The 21,409-nt window shown below is 36.3% G+C and overlaps 1 protein-coding gene across 30 annotated transcripts in view; it reads left to right on the top strand.

Moving 5' to 3' along the window:
• The window catches only part of KCNMA1 (potassium calcium-activated channel subfamily M alpha 1), a 452,424-nt gene that overhangs the window by 381,832 nt on the left and 49,183 nt on the right, over positions 1–21,409 (top strand). For all 30 annotated transcript variants that reach the window (XM_051619774.1, XM_051619783.1, XM_051619775.1 and 27 more), the window contains 2 exons: positions 7,916–8,009; positions 19,343–19,466. In XM_051619774.1, coding sequence (XP_051475734.1) covers positions 7,916–8,009; positions 19,343–19,466 — 218 coding nt within the window. The remainder of the gene's footprint in view (positions 1–7,915; positions 8,010–19,342; positions 19,467–21,409) is intronic.

Below are 21,409 nucleotides of genomic sequence, written 5' to 3'. Positions count from 1 at the left end.
GTTATGGCAAGTGTACGCTCACAAAGAATAAATAGAGATTGCCATAGGCATTAGATTAACTACATTGGTTGTTTTAAAAACGTTCAGGGAGTTGCAGGTTGCATTTCAAATTGTATTCATTATAATAAATAAAATGTATAGAAATAGAAACAGTCATGATTCCGTAATGCAGTCTGTAGGCAAGTGTATATTCATTGAGCTTGACAGGGAGTTCTTGAGGGTGGGGGAGAGGAATAGGAATGTATACAGCTTCAAAATATCTTTACAGAAATCACAATAATATCTCAGTTTAAATAATTAATAATAATAATAATAATAATAATAATAATAATAATAATAATAATAATAATCTGCCTAATGTTGACAGGGTTCTTGGGCAAGTTCTGTACATGTACCAAAGGCAGGTATTGTTCAACTAGGGTGCAATTAGGGAATACTACAGAAAACATGTAATGTGTTACTCTACTCTTATCCACTTCTTTATTGTCCTTCTCAAAAAGATAATCTAAATTTGCTCTAAAAATGACCAGTAAATGTGTCTCTTCTTAGTTAACAATAATAGTGCCTTATGGATACATGGACAAGTGTCCTGAGTATTTCTAATGAACTTTGGCAGAATAAACAATGCAGGAAGCAGACTTGTCCTGTGACCAAGCTGATGTAACTATGAGTAGAAAATAGTTCTCTCTTAGTAGACTTGCTGGTGCTGAACTCATCACATACTTGGAAGAGGACTCTTGTGAATTTGGAGGTTGTGGTTTAACATTGCACCACAGTACAAAAAATTACCCCAGTCCAGACGCTTTGGTTCCCAAACCTAGAGCCACAGCAACAGTATGCAAGGATATATTTAGTTCCATATAATTAACAGCAGTCTTTGTTTCCCAAATATGTTTTCTATGGAAATCTGCCTATATAGTGGTGTAAGTACCCATTCAGATTTTTGAGAAATTATGAATAAAAAGAAACTGCTTTTGCTGAACAACAGGATGTTGTTAAGTGTTTTAGGTTCTGCACATCATGGTAAAAATCTGCAGAACTGATGGTCCTGGCCTCTGTTTCTCACCTAGTTGTACGATACTGCTTAATCTGAAAGCACAGTAATATCCTGTGTTCAAAACTGCACCTCTGTACTTGCATATGTACTTCCATGTGAATCCTGACATGCTTGTCTCTATGGCACAGTGTACATGTGTACCTTGACCAACTATTGAGACTCAAAACAACCTGTTTTACTCTTTTAGGGTAGCAAATGTGGAATGCTTCATCAAAAAAAAAAATGGCAACCCTGTTGTCCCCATTGTTTGATGTTTTGCTTTTCCATGGTAGTACCATATCCACACTGTTGGAAATAAAGGGAAGTAGGATATGTTTTGAGCAGCTCAATCTGCCTTCATACTGAATAAGACCATGTGATATTATTAATTATCATTCCAAGCTCATGCTGTTAAACCTTACTGAAAGACAATGTATTTTAGTTCTGGCTCATGCTGTGCTACTGCAAGCATAAAATCTTGGGAGAGTTTGTTTATGTCTGCATGGAATATTCCGTAAGATATACACCATTATGGAAGTCTAGTGCTTAATAGTCATGTCTAATATCTGAAACCATCACTTATTGAACTCCAGAAGAGACTGTAAAGAGGGTATGATGTTTTAAAACAACTTGATTTGAGGGTGGATAAGCATTATTAACAGATTTTTATCTTCTTCTGTTGTATGTGCAGATACTTTGATGCAGTCATGTAGATTAATAAAGATTATTTCCAATATTACTGACTGTAGTTTAAAAATAGAACATTTCAAAGTGCTCAAGTAAATGCTTGACCAGTGAGTTGTGTAGGGAGGTAGGTCTCTCTGGATATATATTATAATCTGAAAATTGTTTCACTAGAGGAATATCAAAGATAGAAGTACAAGATTTACTCTGAGGTAAGATGGAAAATTTTCAAGTAGTTTATCTAATATGATACAAAACATTTTCATGGCAGATTTGCTAATCAGGTATACAGTATCCTCCAATGATTTAAAATCCATGTGAACTCTGACAAGCATGCATTATCATTATAGTTTAAATGTTACTGCTCTTAGCAAAGAGCAGAATAACATTGTGAGTTAGACTCAGTTCTATTCTCACTGATTTTTCTGTCTGCCTTAGTCTGAGTAGCAGCAGGACTGATTCATTGAATGGGAATAGATACTTTGGCACCAAATAGTTGAACCTTGTTAAAAAGTACATTCAAATGACTCTTGTAATTTGCATATAATCACCTTTTTTGTGAGAAAGAAAGATTTTGTGCTTGAACACAAGTGGCAAGTCTCTTTCCTGTTACCAGATAGTGTTTCTAGCTGAGAATAAACTAGACAAAGATGCCAAAAAAACTTACCGACCTCCTCAAACAGTTTTTGAGCTACCGTGTATTTGGAGTTCTTCTTGGAAACTTTAAGGCAATTGAAACATATGGAAATGATACTTCAAGATTATCTGTCCATAAACTACTCCCTACCTAACCTCCTCACTTCATAATACAAAATAGAATAAAATATCTAAGTGGCTAAGTAATATTACTTCTTCTCCATAATGTGCTCATTCAGAATGAAATAAGCATTAGGTGGAGATCATTACTGCATATTTTCACTAGAAAAAATATATTACACAGGTCTGTTTTTTACAAAGGGTGGCATCTGTTAGAGATATTAATAAAGGTTTTTCTTTAATTACCTTGGACATATTAAAAATGGAAGACTAAGAATCACAATTTCAAGCTAAATCCATATTTAGGAAATTCAATTTATTAGCTTTATTTCAGAGGTGTATGTATGACCTCCTGAAATTTAGAGTATTTAGCACTTCTGAACACCCAACAACTTTTATGGAGGTTCCTAAACATCAGTTTAATTCCATAAGTATTCTTGCACAATTTTGAAGGGTTTACCTTACTTTTTCCTATTATTCATTATATATTTTAATAGCAGCAGAGTGTTCTATCTCTTGTCATTCTCAGTAGATTCAAAGGAATAAGCATCTTCCACAGCTAGTAAATCTCAGAACCTTTATAAACATGTAGGAAAAAAGTGTTGCCTCAGACACACTTAGCCTAGGATGGGATTATTGCTTAAAGGTTATAATATTGTGAAATAGTCCTTTTATAAGCATTCTTTTCTGAAAAGTTACTTTTAGGAAAAAAATAAGGCATAAACCTTTATTTCAGCTGTAGAAACTGATAGTTTAAGCTTTAAAGTCTGTAATTCCACATGATATCAACATTGATTCATGCCTGTGGTTTGAAATATTTTTTAATGCAAAGATGTTAATTTAAGTTTTTTCTTATTATTTAGAAGTAAAGGATGCAGCTAGATCAAGTTACCCAAAATGTTCATATCAATTCAAGAATGCAACTACTAATGCATTGGTTGGTGTCAAGTCCACTGAAGGAATCCCGGAACCTGTTCCACTTGTTAATAACCGTAAAGGGAGCCTCTTCCTACCCAACAACCCCTCGCTGTCACACCTTAACTTACTGAGTTCTGTTGAACAAGGAAAATCTACGTACTGTAGATTGCAAAGGGCACTCAGCTTGCCTGTAAAATACCACTACCACTCCCAAAAGCCTGGGATGAACCAAGATCTCCGTAGGTAGCCCTGTAGTAGGATGCATAAAGCAATACAGATTGGTTTGTGCATGGTTTTGCAGTCTGTTTTCAATGTGACTATGACATTACTAATGCTCTGTTAATTGCTTACAGATGTGAGTTTCTCCAGATGTGGTGATTAATCAGTTAATCAAGATAGCTAGTCAACTAATGTTTCTGGGTGATTTCTCCTTTAATTTTCATATGGTTTATTTCCTCTGAAGCATTTACATGTTAGGCAGAATGAGTTTACCAGGTATTCCAGTTCATGTGATGTTCAGTAACATAGATACTCTTTCAAATTCCAGCTCTTTTTGAGGTCTAAAAACCAGTGTCTGTAAATTGTTCTGCTAGTGACCTGGGAGAGGCAGTGAAGGAGGCAGATTTATTATTATTTTTTTTTAATGGTAACAAAATAACAAAGAAAAAAGTGTTTCTGAAAGACATTCCCTTTATTTTACTTAAAAAATGAAATGAGGATAAAAGTCAAGTAATATGTTGTTACAGATGTTCAGCTCCACATTAAGGCTGTTAAAATTACCAGCACATCTTAAATCAGTTCATGGAACATTGTCACTGACATAATGAATCCTCTTTGCTCAAGAATAAGCAAACTTGTTAAAACATCAGTGTAACTTTAAATTAAACTCCAGCATAAACTGGGGCATCTGAAGCCTCATTAGATTTGCCTGACATTTTTCTAGCACTGAATCTTCCTGAACTGCAAAACTGTTAGATTCTGTGCTTGTTAGAGAAGTGAGCACTGGGTTGATACAGCAGTACATGAAGTGTTATACTGAGGGATGTGCAAACAAGCTCTTGAATTTTATTAGAATTCAGAGGCAGAATTAAGTTCTGATTCTATAAAATTCTGTGTCTGATTCTTGAACTTATTTGCAATTTTCTTGGAAGCTGTTAAAGAAAGATTGCTTAATATAACACGAATGTACTTTAATACAAATCCTGTGGCATAAAGACATAAAAAATACTAAAAATGAGGACAGTTTCACATCAACAAAAGCCCTAGGTCAAACATACAGCATCAGAGTTGAGTTGTCATATATCACAGCCCATTATTCAAATATACTTGTATCTCATAAGAACAAGCAAATTTAAGGCTCTTTTAAATTAATGCAGACACAGGAACCATTAAACTAAAATGATATTTTATGGCTTTACTAAAAATTTTGCTAGAGCTATTTCTTTAAATGTGCAGGAAACCGATGAGAGTATCTAAAGGTTAATAATTAAATGTATGATATATCCTACTTACTTCTAAGAAGCCACTTGTGATTTAATGTTGCAATAGTTTTGGGAACCAAGCCATAGGTAATGGTGTCTATTATATACCATTCACACGTTTCAACTTATAGGATTCCCTTCCCCCCATTCTTATGGAGTCACATTTCTAAACTCCAGGTGCCCTGTAAAGTCTGCACACAGATTTCATTTTAAAATTATCTTGTTTGAATGTGATATGATTAAGATAGATCACTTTTTGTTGCTGCAGTGAGGACAAATGGCTTCCTTGGTTGAGCAAGGCATTGTTTTAGCAACAAATTGAGGTCCCTCAGAAGGCTTTGCTAATATGTATTAACTAGTGAGCCACATTAACCCTGGGCTTTCCAGGCTATTAGTGATAGTAACAGTTTGAATACAACAAGTACATATCAAAAGAGTTTATTTATTGTACTATACCACACGTAACTGCAGACTCTGAGAAATCTAGTTCCAGAAATGGTTATTCTGGATGATTACTAGTAAGACTTGGGTTTTTAATTGGATGACGGAGTAGCATCACCTGGTAGCACTGGAGAACGCACATGTTGGACCATAGAATACAGAAGATCCTTTTTGCACTAACTTTCAGTATTTGGAAGGATCACACAGGAGTCCTATTAGCTAGCTGAAAATTTGGAAAAGTATTCTTTTTATAATAATGTTTTGCATTGTTCATAGAGATATTTCTGAATATAATAAGATCTAAAGCTAACTTGTGCTAATATTTTGCACATGATCCTGATGGCTATGTCTCTTCCTTAAATTGTTACAATAGTAGAACAATACCCTTTACTTATGGTGCAGTACTGAATCTTCTGACAAACATTCTGTAATCCCATGGTAGTAGATTAGAGTGAAATGTAGATTTTTTTTTTCTACCATCAGAGTAAAACATTTCAGTTTTAGCTGGTTTCTGGAAGGAGCATTTGGCATGGTTCTCATTCCTTTGATCTTCTAAGTGGTTTATTCATCAGATAGAAACTGAATTTACATCCTATAAAGAACAAGAGAGCACAGTGTGTGTCTTGAAAGCAACCTATTGTCTGTGCAGAATAGCATGCAAATAACTTTTTTGATAGACAAGCTTAAAATAAGACTAGGCCATTTCCAAGAGAGTGATTTGCAGAGGGTGTTATGAAATGCACAAATACTTGTACTCTTTTATAATCAGAAATAGAAAGTTATCACTGCCAAAATAATTCTGTGCATATTCACTTCATGTTACAAATAGCTAAATACTGAAGTGAGCTAGTTTAATCTGAACAGACTGTCACAGAAAGAAAATTTCAACTTGTATATTTTTGAGAATTTTCTGTAAACTTGTTTGTTTCAGCCAAAGAATGATACTTGACTAATCACAATAATCTATAGGACTCTGACTTGGAAAAAAAAAGTCAAATGAGAAGGAAATGGCTTTGTCTTTGGGGATGCTGTGTGAGAAAAAAAGGAAGTTAAGTTAGTGTAATAAATATTTATTAGGCAGTCATTACTCTGATCTAGGTATTATGTTTTACACAGCTCTCTAGGGCATTTGTTTTGGAGTTGTCTTGTTTGATTTTCTTTTGCAATGCTTTCTTTTGTTTTAGTTCCTTTAATATGTTAGGTGATGCCAGGTCATTTAAAAACGCAGCACATCTGTCTTTGCAGGGCCCAGTCCTTCAGTCTTGACCTAGGCAAGATGAAGTTACATAGCATACTTAGGCAAACAGACAGACATGACAAACTAGAATGCAGTCTGTAGTAAAATAGTGTCGGAAGAGGATAATAGCAGAAGGATATTGCTTAATTTCTTCACAGATAAGTCTAGGGCAGGTGACATATGTCCAGGTTTTGTCATTGTTTATACCTAGTGTGTTGCAAACAAATATTTTATTCCAGCCTGTGCTTGTGCAATGCTAGTGTATATTAAGCTCTTTTAATACAGCTTCTGCTACTACTACTTATCTCTTTCCTTTTAGCTTTAAAGTTAAATGCCTAGCTTCCTGGGCATCAGTTACATTATCTTCCAGTTCATTTTTCAGTTAACAATAGGATGGAAAAATAAGTGTATTTTTCTTTATATGAGAACAATTCAACATTAGCGTGAGTTTGAGAAAGCAGGCATAAGATAATTCCCCTTGATAGTACATGTAAACCTTATGCACAGATTATCAAGTGCAGTAACAATCTTGAAACAGTAGTGATGATGGTTAATTCTTGTAGGTGAGTTGTTAAGAGTCAAAGAATCACATGTATTGTGACACAGATTATCTACGAGTAGTTTATGATTGACAAAACATTAAGTGGTTTTACATCTGGAAATGGATCTGTCATTGAAAATGCAACTCATCCTCATTAAAAGATTGCGTAACACATGCATCCTCTGTTATACAGGTATTGTCTCCCTGCTTCCATTCAACCTCATTCTGTTCACTCCTGTTAAAACTCCCTTTTGTGAGAAGGGTAGGGTGATGAGGTCTGAGTTTTGCTGGAGATCTGTGCTCAATGGCAGGCTGCGTTCACATTCCCAACTTACGTGAATCATTGAACATCAAGGCATTGAATATTTTACATCTCTTCATGAAGACTCTGTTTTTTGGCATGTGAGGAGCAAGAACCAACTGGTGACTAGTTCATTAGCAAAAGCAGGCTGGCAGCTGTTCTGTTGGTATTGCAAATAGTACTTCATCTTTCTGGGGATATAGCAGAGCACTAATTCTACTTTTCTGTATCGCAGATTAACTGAAAATAACTGTAAGAATAACCTAAATGCGGTTCCCCCGGCTTTGTTTTTGAAGTATGAAACCAATTTGAACATCTCTGTTCAAAACCCTGGTATTCTTTCCTGCTTCAAACCAATCTCTGACTAACATGGATTTGATTTTTATCACTGTTGGGCCTATGTTAGTAATGAAGTATCAGTGCGTGAATGGACATAGAGTGTGTGTTCTTTGCTACTTCACTTGTATTTCACATAGCACTTAGAGCAGTACTTAATCTCATGAGTTCCTTATATTTCCAGTTGAAGATGAGCAGCCGTCAACACTATCACCCAAAAAAAAGCAGCGAAATGGAGGCATGCGAAATTCACCCAACTCCTCACCCAAACTGATGAGGTAAGACTGTAAGAAACTCTTATCTTCATCTTGTTTCTTCCTTCTTTCCTCTTCTCCTCCCCCCACATCAAAAATAAGGGGAAAGGATGGAAAAAAAAGGATTGTTAGATGGTTTCTGAAAGGCTGAAGTATTTATTCTGTCAGCTTGTCAGCAGTTAATGATAGAGCTGAAAAAAATTCTGTCATGAAAAACAGTTTGAAATGCTGTTTGAAAAATACACAGGCTTTAAAGTCTTAGCTGTCACCCTGTCCTGTCCGTGTGTAGTTCTTAAACAGCAGTGGCACTAATGATAGCACTAACCAATCAGAGGAACTCATGTGGTTAGTTTGCTTCAGGCAATTCTCTTTTTGTTGGATTCCCTCTGAGCACTGTTTTCAGTACTTAAGGCCATATGTGAGATGTATCATCACAATCAAAAATGAACCTGAATATTACCTTCCTTTTATCCTGTCGATTGAAATCAAATTTCTGTTAATTGATTTAGACTGATAAAAAAAGTCTAATAATCTGTGTATTTGCCAAAGCAAAGTTCAAAACTAATGCAGTTTTACTCAGGCTAAAAGCACATTAATTATGAAATACAGGGATTTTTAAGAGGATAGTATATACTCTAAAAGTGGGTGATGAAAACATTATCTTGCTTGTGATATTTTTCCCTGTTGCTGTGTGTACATTATTTTACATGGGTACGCCTTTATATAACTATGTAGTTTCCTTCCATAGGACAATTTACCTCTACGAGATTTGTTAAAACTGGAACTGCAACAAGAAATTGGAATTTATTAAAATAATATGGCATTTGCATTCTGTCTCACTGTGCTTCACCTTTTGCCTGCTCAAGTCAGTCAGAACAGAATCAGCTAGCGGATGTGGAGTTTTCTACAAGGAGGTTGTTCCTGCTCTTGTTTCACATACCTAAAGCAGGCAGACTAGAACCTCAGTCCATAATTGTATAGAGAACTCAACGCTGTAGCAGAGACTTTCCACTGCATGTATTTATCCACAAAAAAAAATGTAAACTTATTTACATATATAAACAGAAGCATTCATGCAGTTCTAGATTTGCTATACAGTCACAGAAGTGGAAAAAAAAAAAATATATATAGTTCTTTCCATATATATATTTTATATACAGAAAATCATTCATTACTTATATTGTTGACAATTACTTTTTTCCTTTAATGATTCTGAATACAGCTAGGTAATGTTCATCTCTGTATTTCAGTCAGTAGACTTGAATTTTCTTTGGCCAGTTAGAAGAGCACCCATACTTGTTTGTTGTTACTGCATTATAGGGCATAGTCAAGGACAAAACTTCTACAAGTCATCTTCATCTCTGTTTAGACTACAGAACCAAAAGTGAGATTGATTCACAGAGGAAAATGCACCCAGCTGTGGCTTTTTTTTTTTTTTTCTATTGACCATCTATTTCTGTTAAATGTATCATTAAAAGTTCTCTGCCTTCCTGTTAGCTCAGCCTTGCCCATATGACACTGATTTACATGCTTGTTTACAGTTTATGAGGAAGAATAAAATGAACGTTCTGGCAAGCTTCTCATTTTTTATGGTGCCAGTTGTCATGCTAACATCATTTTCATTTTACTTACCTTTGGACAGTCTTCTTATCTGGTGCTAATAGTTTTAACCACTTAGAGATTTAAACATGTGGGACATTCCCCTCCCTCACCAAATCCTAATTTTGGAGAAGTAGAAATAAAAGGAAAGAGAGGAGGAGAGACAGAAAGAGCTGAAACATTTGGAGCTGAGCACTCTGTCCCTGCTTGCTATGTAAAGTATGCCTCTTTTCTTTGATCTTCAGTAATAATAATTCTGGGGAGTTATACTGTTTTCATATGCTTCAAAGCTGTGTCAAAGTTTTGCTGCTTAAGGGTACTTCTTTATTCTATTGGCTCTTGGGTACTGAGATGACAGGTCCTCTGTACTAGGTGCAGGCTTTTTCAAGTCATTGCCTTCAGCAAAACATCAAATTACCAAATACAGGGTAACATACTTCTACACAAATGCCTTTCCTGTAGATATATTATACCATATATATTAAATACTTTAGTGTTACACGGTACATTTTATGTGCAATAGAAAGTGATGGTTTGAGGTAGCCTTAGGGGTACTTTTTTCCACAAGCAGAAAAAGCTAGTGTATACCGTATCAAGTATGGTTTTTACAGGACTTTCTGCCCGAAGGCCTTTGTAAATAAGTAATGATCAACAGATTGGCTGTGGGTTTTTGAAAAGCATGCCTGTGTCAGTTTGCATGATGGGGGAAGATTTTCAAAGTGGAGCCTGCTTTCATTGCCTGCTGAAGAGGGACTGAGGGAGAGTAGTCGTCCTGAGCCTGAGCTGTCTGCTCAGTAGCACATCAGAATTGCTAAACACAGGTCGAGCAGTGAGTGGAGAGCTTGCCAGGCTTCCAAAGCCAGACATTGTTTTCTTCCTCTTCTGCCATACTGCTGAATCTATTCACCAGCCCTGTGTTGGCACCCTCAGTTCTCCCAAAAGCCAACCATCTCTTTTTCTTACACTTTATCTGTACTGACTTGACTTTGGTTCAGAGTGCTACATAAGAGAAAGTGGATTGAATCAGAAAAGAACTCCATTCAGTTTTATGTGTAATGGCCAAATGCTTTTCTCCTTTCATATAAACAAAGATGGGCTGTAATATCTGCTATTTTGTATCCTTATAAATTAACAAAAGTTAGGTACTTGCTTTCCTGCCCAGAAATCTTTAGTGTGTGTCAGCTAAAAGTATGGAAGAGGTAAATCAGCTGAAGCCCTCTCATGTCTGTAGCTGATATTTATTTTTGCAATATTCTTCCTAAATTTACTTTAAAAGCATCTTTTCAAAGCTAGCTTCCCCCTTGCCCCTCCGACACAAACAGCTGGCTACTTTGCAGACTTCTCCTCAGCTATGGTCCTGGATCTAGAGGAGGCTGACAGAACAAGAATTCTGGAGCGTGCAAAGGAGGAATATGTGAAAAGTTAATTTTTAAATTGTAATCACAGTTATGACTTTAGAATCACTTTCTGAGCAGCCCACAGTTAAGATAATGTTGAAAATGCTGCATAGATTTTATATTTCCACAGTGGCTGGGGTAAATCAGAGAAGAACGTATTGTGCCATGAGATAAAACTTTATGACTTTTGCTGTCACTGGAGTAGAACAGGGGATAGAAGCTATGTCACAGGGACATAATGTCCCTGGGACATGACGAGGTTTGACACGTACTTATTTAGACCTGGTCAGAGAGTGGGAATTTATGTGATTTACTCACACATAAGTAGGAAGCTGTATTACCGATTATGACCTGGATAGATAAATTGAAGATATCTTCTCAATGTCATCTTTTTGATGTTATTGTCTCCAAATGCCAATAAATTACTAACTGAAGTAAATAGATCATAGGCATACAAATGTTCTGAGTATACATCACAGATGGTCTAGATTCACATTTGGAAACTCATTGTTCTGACTGAGTTCTGCATTGCATCAAATGACATGAGCAGAATCACACTGATGCAATATTGGAATAATCTAATCAATCAGAAACAAATCCTTGAAATGGCAACTGTAGCTACAAATGCAAATTAACTAGAAAAATATTCAGCCACCCTGCATTGTCATGGTTACTTTCTATTTGTTTTACATCAATAGAAGTCTGTCCCATTAAACACACAAGAACATGGTTATTATTTTAAATTAACATAAATACCAAGAGGAAAAACAGATACTTGTCCTGTGGAAATGTGAACACAAGGACGTCCTAGTACAATAAAAAATACAATAAAATTGAAATAGGCAGTGGAAGGAAAGGAAGGAAAAAGGAAGGAAAGCTTTGAGAAGCAGATTAATCATGTATCATGTCTCCTTCATGAGATGGAAAAGAAAGTAGAACCATTTGATGCTTCTGGTGTCACGCAGTGATATCAAGTCAGCTGTTCTTCATCTCACAGTCACAGGTTTTGATGCATGTTATTGATGAACAGCCACATTAAGTATGAGAAGGCTATGTTGCCCCGATATCAAATAGCAAAGCTAGTTTGTTTGTTTTTAAGAATGTGTCAATTTGGATTCCAGAATGACCAGTAAAATGTGAAAAGTCCTGGATAGGAATCAAAAAAGCCACTTAAAAGGATAGTTGCTGGGGCTCAAGTCCACACTTTAATGCTTTGGTAGCTGCTCCTGCATGAGTGGAATACACTGACTTGAAGGAAATGTCAGGCCAGCTGAGTCAAACTACCTCTTAATGCAAGAACAAATAGCATATGACAGGGCCCAAGGGGCCTTAAGAGCAAACAAATAGTTTGTCCCTGTCCGCTCCGAATTTAGTGGTGTAGCTGACATAGGCCTCTAGACAAGTAGCATACTCAGCAAAGGGTCATTATCATTAGTGTCCCTGATCACATAAGAATCAGAGGCATCAGAGGACACTGGGTTTTCAGTGTGTTGCCGAAGAGAATTTTGTAAGCCTGAGGATTTTTCTTGAGCAAGGATCTAAAATAATTCCCAACTAAACCATTAAACTTGCTCAGAGACTGTCAGGATGTAGCTAAGTGACACAGAAAAAAGTGTGCTTTTTGGCATACATTTCTGGAAACCTAATGAAATTATTTATCTGAAGTTGACGGGGAAACCTGCTGTCTTTCTTTCCTGAAGTTGGCTATAATAGTCTAAGTATATGAGCAATGGTTGTGCACATTTATCTCCTCACCAGCCCACCCAGCTACATACACTCAAATGTACACACACTTTTCTGCTGATGCCCCTCAGGATGAATTTGTATTGCCCTTGCCATTGTAGTGTTGCCCCTCTATGAGCTAAAACTGTGAGGTTTCTGATAGGAACCAAAAAAAAAGTGATAGGCTGTTTATAGAGGAACATTTCTCAAGCAAAAACTGGTAAAATAAGTTTAATCTTATCATCTTCCATGACTCCCCTAAACCAGGCATGAAGGTAAGGTCTGAAGAGGTGAAAGCCTACTGATTAACCATAATAATGGTTTATATTTATGTCCCTCCGCCTTGGAGATTTCCATCATGTACTCTAAAATTTACATTATTTATTAAGGATTTACAAGGCTAACTTTAAGCAGTGCTAATATGCAATGATAAATAGGCTGCAACACAGCAGGTATTTGACAGCACATTTCACCTTCTGATTCTGTATTACAAGTTCACTACAACCAACATGAGCAGCAGGAGTAGCTCAGTACTCACTGTTATTTTAGACCTGTTTTTAACAGGTATTGAAAGACAAGGGAGTACAATATGTTAGCCTTCTGACTGTTGTTACCATTGGTAGTTGTGCTATAAACCATGGGAATTAGAACAGCATCAGATTTTTTTTAGTACTGTGAAATCTTGCACAAGTGGTTTTGAGATGATGTGTCAGGAAAGAAAAGGAGAATCAATAGGCTTTTTAATAAATGTTGGGGTACCAGATCCACTCAGATCAAGACAATGGAAAGAAAAAATTCTTTAGCTTTAAGCTGGGTTTAAAGAAAATAATGTATTCTTGTAAACTTTGACTTGCAAAGGTGGTTATTTTTATCATAAGATATAAGGGCTACACACTTTTTTTAAGTGGCAAAAAAAAATCCTGTATTTTATAATGCCACTTAACTGTGGGTTTATTTTTTCACAAATGAAAAATTATTTTTCAGGTACATTCCCCTTCCCCTCGAAGACTGCTAGTTCTGCAGCCTGAGTAGATACAAATGAGAAATATTAAAAGCAGAAGATACACTGGCTGTGTGCCTTGTCCCCTCCCATTAAATTGCTCATATAAAAGTCTAAAAGTTAACAATTTTGTTACTTTTCTATGTGAGAGTATTCATGCTTCAGAAGCATATTGTGAGCATGTTCTGAGGTATCAAGATACTTTAATGAGCAACAGTCTTACAGTAAACAGCTCCATATCAGTGTCCTTAGTAGTCTAGATAAATTAAAGGGAACTCTTCTGTAAGGCTTCTGAGGGTTAAAAAAAACAACTTCAGTGACATCTGGCTAGAGAGAGAGGGAAAGAAGGATAATTTTTTAGTAATCTTAGTACTGTAATTCAGCCCATATGCTTGCACAGGACATTGGGTACAAACCACTGTAATAGATGAATTCTTATTTGTAGATTTAGGGGAAAAGTCAGACAGTGTGAGATTGTGGCCAGCATTAGGATAGCTTCTGAATATGACAATGAAAGTATATAACAGTAAATTGCATGTTTCCTTTCTCTTGTTGCAGTGGGTTTTCTTCTCTAGAAACCCTGTGCACCTGGGCACTGAATCCTTACAGATTTCATTGCTGATTAACCTGTTAAAGGAAAGATCAGTAAGAGACTGTCATTAGTGTAATACACACAGGCAACAAATTCTCATTACAACTTAATGCCATCCACACAGACTGTAGAAGGTCACAGGGAATGGCTAATGGTAGCCGACAAATGTTGGGTGTATTAGTCACAAAACATCTGCTGAATTCCATCAGAATGTCGTGACAACCTTCACAGCTAGTCCCAGTGAGCTGCTGGAGTCAGTGGAGTTTGCCTGTGACAAGCCGTCACTCTGTCTTGGTTGAGCTTCATAGCACTAGTCAAAGCAGTCAGAAAAGATTGAAGTGACAGAGGCCCACTGAGTAAATAGTGAAACATGCAGCACATCATGAAATATTCAGTCAGGGTGTAAAAGCTCTAAATGCTTTTCCAATTATTAGCACCTGCACTTGCTGCATACATCTAACACTAACAGCATGTTAATTGCCACAATTTGTTAGGGTAGTTGTAGGAGAAATTTCAAAGGCATGAGACATTCTCTTCTGTGTCTTCAGTTCCTATCTTACCTTCAGCAAACCCACTGCTTCCCCCTAAAATTATGTGTGTGCATACGCTTACAAACACACATTCACATCCATGAACAAATTCAGGTAAGAAAACAAAAAACTCCTGGCTCACACACAAGGTGAATTGCAAGACCATAAATCTTGAGCAGGAGACTGCTAAGCATCTTTTTGTGGGCAAAAGCCACATATATCTACCTGAGAAAGGCATAATTACAGACTTCAACAAGTACAGGTTGAAGAGGAGTTCTGATGTTCCCAGGGGTGTTTTGCCATTGTTTTTATAAAAGGAGAATTTTATTGTAGGGCAGAATAAAAAGTAGCCATTAAATTACTGATTTGCAAAGCCTAACAGATTACAGTTTATTTTCAAACAATACCAGAGCCCCTACAGGTCATATAGTAGTCTTTTTCCCAGTTCTCTACATATGGAGGAGTTGGACTGCAGATCAATGAGGATATGTTGCTCTAATGGTCAATTGCATATGAGTGATAGCAGGAGAGTTAAGACAAAGGTGACAGAATGCAAGGCTATGCTAAACAATAGTCATTTAATGGGGCAGCCATTTGATCTTGTGTGTTTTTTTCAGTTCTGTCAATCCCCAGTCATTACTCACATGTTACAGGCTCAAAAACAACAAGTAAATAAGCTTGCCATAGTTATAAATGTGCTGTGTTCTTTAAAATGTAATGTTGACTTCCTCACAATGGGTTGCTGGAAGTGGAATTTATGGTTTTGCTTTAGGCTGTTGTCTTCCAGGCAGGCTTTTTCAGTTGCTGCTGTGCTTGGCATTTAGGGTGGTTTCCAAGTCTAATTGATCATAAGTGGCATGATATGCTCTTCAAAACCTTGAAAAGACAGTATTTTGCTCTTAATTTTAAGTCATGTGTATGTAATATCTTCGTAAGACCGAGAAAAACTATTTTTTAACTGGGGTTATGGATGAGGGAAATGTAATTTTTTGCTTCTTTTCTCCCATGCATGCTGTGCATGTATTCACACACACACATGTATATATATATACACACCTGTCTTTTCCTAGCTTGCCTAACCAAATGCTTTGAAAGCATGAAAGCCAACGTCTCAGTTAAATCAAACACTGTGGATTTTAATCAGTAGAAGGTGCTTTTGTCCTATAACTTGAATTTCACAAGCAGATGAATTTACAGCTTTGGAGAACATAATAGCTGCAGCACTAATACAAACATTCCCACAGTAACCTGCCAGTTTGATTCAAGCATGGCTTGGTAGGGCCATCTTCAAGGGTGGGGGGGCAGAGAGGCTCTGGAAACATTCAGTCCATTATTTGGCTGTAAGGACAACAGCTGTAATGTTTTGTGTAATATGAATTTTAATGGGAAGATGGTGTCCAGACCCCTTAGGCAGATTTGACAGTCTTGGCCTCTGTGTGTCTCAATTAATTAATTTTTAGTATTTGCAAAACAGGTTTAGATCACCAGATTAATGAGAATGCCTATGTCCATAGTATTAGGACTATTTTATTACTGTATTACTTCATAAAATGGCCATGTTTTTTTTTTAAAGAAAGAAGTCCAAAGATCTGTTTAGCTTTTAAATACATAAACCAGCATATCTTCTAACATCTGAAGACAAAGTTGGACCTTAGTAAACAATTTTAAACCTATATAGACATCTTTAGTGATTGCTTTACATCTGATTATTCACATTCTTCACCCCTGCCATAGCACACTTCTGTTTAAACCTAAGATAACTAGAAAATATAGTATTGAGGTAAAATTCTAATAAATCTTTGGCACAAGCTACGTTGAATATAGTAACAAGGCACCTTACGCAAGAGAGAACTACACTAGACTTTAAGCACTCACACACTAAAAATTGCCTTAGACTTCAAGGCAGTTGACCATAATTTGATGTCAGATATCTGTTATCACCTGTTTTGTTGTAAGATTCCATTCAGTTTGTATGATTTCTGTGACTGGGATTAGAGTTTTGTTAAATACTAATTTGTATGAAAGCTTCAGATTATCTATTTAGTTTTACATTTCAGACCAGAAAAGAAATGCTAATTAGAAAATTAGAATGTGGCATTTTTTTTTACAAATTGATTCATTATAGTTTCTATGATGAAGGGAAAGAGAAAAGGAAAATTCCTTCCTATATTAAACTAATTTCTGAAAGAAAAAGGAGGCAATTTGATCAGTGAACTTGGCTTTTGTTTCAGTGCTGTGCTATGAAAGGCTTCTTAAGAAATATCTTTTGAAATTTTAGGGGGAAAAAAAAACATCTTAAGAAAGTTTAGGAGGAAAAAACCCCACAAAACAGAAAGCAAAAAACTTTTCTCAGTGGAAGCTCATGGAGATTCCTAACCTTTTGCAAACTTTTTATTTCGAAACACATAGCTAAGATAATTAATCAGAAAAAGTAGCTAGGACAGTGTACCACAAAATGTTGTCTGAACATTAGGACAACTTTCAAATGGAATTGTATCTGTGCTTGCAGACCTTACTGTACCACGTGCAACTGTGAGCAGCAAGGAATGCCCTGCAGACAGCATCACAATTAGCTCTCAGCCAAAACTACCATTGCTACAAGTCACTGATGAATGGAGTAACAAACTGCAAAGTCTAGATATTTTTCTAGAAATTAAAAAAATAACACAAAAAAAAAAAACCCAAAGAAGACCCACAATAAAACTCTGGTACAAATTTTGCACAAAGAAGTCACCTCTGCTTCCCACAAAAGAGGGAGCACACTTATGTAAGGCCTTTCATTACTAAACCTGGAGTATGGCCAGACACTCCAGGTAGTTCCCTAGAGACTCCTCTTCTGCCAGTGGGTTGATAGTAAATGCACTGAACGGTGTATCTGCTGAGGGAATGTAAAAAACTTTGAAAACATAGTGTTTCTTTTTCCAGATGTGTCTGATTACGCTTTTGCTATGTAGAGCATGGCTTTTTCTTAAGCATTAAAAGATTCTGGTTTAAATGGAACATTGTATTAGTAGTTTCTCTAGTTCTTTTAAGCCACTTTCTAGGGAGTTGACCCTGCTTGAGTGAAATGAATGAGAATTTTCCACTGATTTCAATGGCTATCTAATCAGTGGCTATACAATTGTACAGATTAATCACCCTGACGTTATAGAGGTTGTACTTTTCTTATGCATGCAAGCATAACTGTTTTAAGCATGATAACTTATCATAATATATAAGGGTAAATCAACCTATATAATGAAGATTGTTCCAAGTCTACTTTAATGGACAATGCAGAGGAGGGGTTCTTAGCACAGGCTGCTGGATCACATGCTTTAAAAGCAGGAAACTTTCCAGTTTTGAGAGTTCAGCCAATATGGGCACTGCTTTAGGCTTCAAAAGGCAATTGCTTCAAAATTTGGCTGCCTGTCTCAGACTACTTAGCATATTCCTACATTGCAAATATTTTCTTCTTTGAAATATTACAATTCTGTATCAGGATAGTTCAAGCATTTGTGACAAAAACCTTAAGACAAGACTGTAATTTTGCCAGACAAAGCTCTGTTCCCTTCATGAATTTAAGATTTTACGGTCAGTTTACCCTGTGCCTTATAAACACAGTCCTCCTAGTGCTGTTCTATAATGTGATCACTTAGGGTGTCCTCACTGGCATCTGAGTGTGCTGGAATTATTTACAACTTACCTTAATGCTTGGGTTTAGCATAAAACTTCTTGGAAGAACTGTATGTGCCTGTGCTTAGATGTAACTATATTGCTGGAGAGCAAGTTTATAACAATGTCTTTTATTTGCTTCTCCTTTGAGAAGCCTTGTACTTTAAAATCTTGCTGCAAAAAAAACCACTTAGGTTATCACAGGTAGAGTTGTCAGAAAAAATGGACATTGTTGTTTGGTATTAAAATCATGTATTCCAGATGTGGGCATTTGTTAGTTGATCTGCTCTAAAATGACATACTGTTGAATCTTTAAAGGGCTTCAGTTTGGGAAAGCAAAACACGATTGGGCAAATTACTAAAATATTTAAAGTGCAGCCTGTTAAAGCTTTTACTGCGAAGAGCATCACGTCAGAAATTGTATGTGGTAAAAGCAAGTAATTGGCTTTCCATACTTACGCCAGTCAGTCAGCATGGGGCTCTCTTCCTATCCCTTCTACTTCATTGCAGATCCTAATAGCAACTCCGATGTTTATTTTGGGGAGGAATAGGACTGGAATGAAAAAAAACCAACAACCCACACTTTTATGGATGTGATGGTGCCAGAAAGCCCTGTTTAAAATTATTTCATTATTGGTGTAGAAAGAGTATAGGAAAATCTACAAAACCCCAAATTTTAAAATTACCTTTTTTGTTCCCCCCCCCAGCTTTTGTTTAGTAGTACCTGTGTTGAAAGCATGTTGAAATGTAAATACTTTTTTTTTTTTTTACTTTCATCCCCCTTTGTACACAGCTCTTGGGATATCTTTCCATCCATAATTCATAATATTTTCCATTTATGTTGTCCTCAACTTTTTTTTCCCCAGGCACGACCCCTTGTTAATTCCTGGCAATGAGCAGATTGACAATATGGATGCCAATGTGAAAAAATATGACTCTACAGGGATGTTTCATTGGTGTCCAGCCAAGGACATTGAAAAGGTCATTTTGGTAGGTATTGATGATAAATTGTGTTTGAAGAGAGATTATTTGAACCATAGAATCGGTATGTAATGGATTTATAAATTATTATCTACTATAATTACATCTAGTGTATTAAAATCAGAAACACAGTGTGGAGAAATTGAAACTAGAATTTTGGTTAAAGAATTGTGATTATATAGATCTGTATGCCAAGGGCAAATATAAAAATTGGTCAAAACCAGACAATTACTTTTTCATAAAGTGAAAATTGCATATTGAGTTGAAATCTTTAGAGAATTAAGATTGGAAATATTTCAGTGTTTAAATACCCCATTTATCTCTTTACACAATGCAGTAATGATTCTAATACAGGCAAATGTTGCTGTGCACTATCTCTTATTTATTTATGTGAATTTTGCCCTCTTAGGACTTCTCTCAATTTCTAACAGAGCAAAATGCCCAAATAGGCCAGAATAAGTAGTAGTACTAAACTGCCTTTCTAGCATGTTGCAGTGAGCCTAGTCTATGTTTGTTTCATTTGTTTAACAGGGGAAACCATCAAACTGACTCAAGTCATTAAAAAGAATTAGAAGGTCTATCACAGTCTGTTTTGCTCGGTGAAAGTTTGTGCCACTTGTGTTCATGTATTCATACCTAAGAGTAACAAGAAACTAACTCCAGATCTCATATGCAAAACTGATGATATCTGAAATTAACTCCCTGGTGGATCTTCACTTTGTCGCACTTCATAAAGCTTTTCCTGAGCTTTCTCTCTGAGATTTTCCTGCACTGTGGCATAGTGTAGGCAATGATGGTGACAGCCCTGTTTTGTTCTAGCAATCAGGGGTTAAAAGCTTGTCTCCACTTCTCCTCAGGGGTTTCTGTAATAACCATGACATTGCCTGGAATTGCAGTATCAATGCTTAAACAGTTAAGCAAGTCAATTCCAAATTCTGGAGACTGAGATATGAGATGGAGTTTGGCTGAGCAGCTTTAAATAGTGTGCATTTATATGTATTCATATAAGGAGGGGCAGCCCTGCTGTACAGTGCTTTGTAAGAGAAATCTGAGAGAGGGAGAAATCTGCCTTCAGGTTCTAAACACATTTTAGCAGACAACTTTTACATGTCCCACTTTGAACAGTGTTTCTCCAAAATGATGCTGTGGAGAGCCTCATTTATCATCTACTGGTGATGTCATATCAGTTTTTTCCCCTAATAGCTTGTGAATCTGGCCATGTTCTGTTTCATGCATCAACACCAATATTGACACCCAAGTACAAATTAGTACATAATTGATACTTGTTGATGCCTCAATCAGAAATATTTTTTTCTGCCCAAGGTCTGTTTTGGCTCTAGGAGATTCCAGCAGTACCAGGTAGTAAGAACTTTTCTTGACTTACAGTCAAATGTACGTAGCTACACCCTGGTCAATGACTACAGAGTGGCATTTTTTAGTTTCTTTCAAGACTTCGTTGGTCTCTGGCTTATAGTTTCTGAGTATTCCAGAATCATAGGCAGAGGCATAAAACCATTTACATGCTTTACTTGAGCACTGACTCGTGTTCTGCTGTTTGAAGGTCTAAGACCACTCTCTTGGTAGAGTTATATGAAAATCAGGGTAATTGTCCCAGCGAAATTGAAAGCTCATGTATTTTTAAGTGACAAGAAAACTTCTAGTCAGAGTTCTCATTCTTCTTACATAGTGAACACCTCTGCTGCATATTCCAATCTGCACATTGTCATGCTTCCTTAATTTAGAAAAATGACATATCATATGGATAAGTGACGGGAACATTTTGCATTTCACTATTGTCTTAGTTTTACTCATTGGCAAAACTTCTTTGGAATGGTAGTGAGTGTATGAGTTCTTGGCAGTATGGTATCAGTGGATCTGGAGCTACTTGATGGAGTGCAGTAATACTAAGACTGGCTTCAGAAATTAAGGTCATTTTTTCCTAATTACTTTAT

The sequence above is a fragment of the Apus apus genome, chromosome 4, assembly GCF_020740795.1.
Source record: "Apus apus isolate bApuApu2 chromosome 4, bApuApu2.pri.cur, whole genome shotgun sequence".
NCBI classification, from domain to species: domain Eukaryota; kingdom Metazoa; phylum Chordata; class Aves; order Apodiformes; family Apodidae; genus Apus; species Apus apus.
The sequence above is the reverse complement of the archived record's forward strand: the minus strand, read 5'-3'. Positions and strand labels throughout refer to the sequence as shown.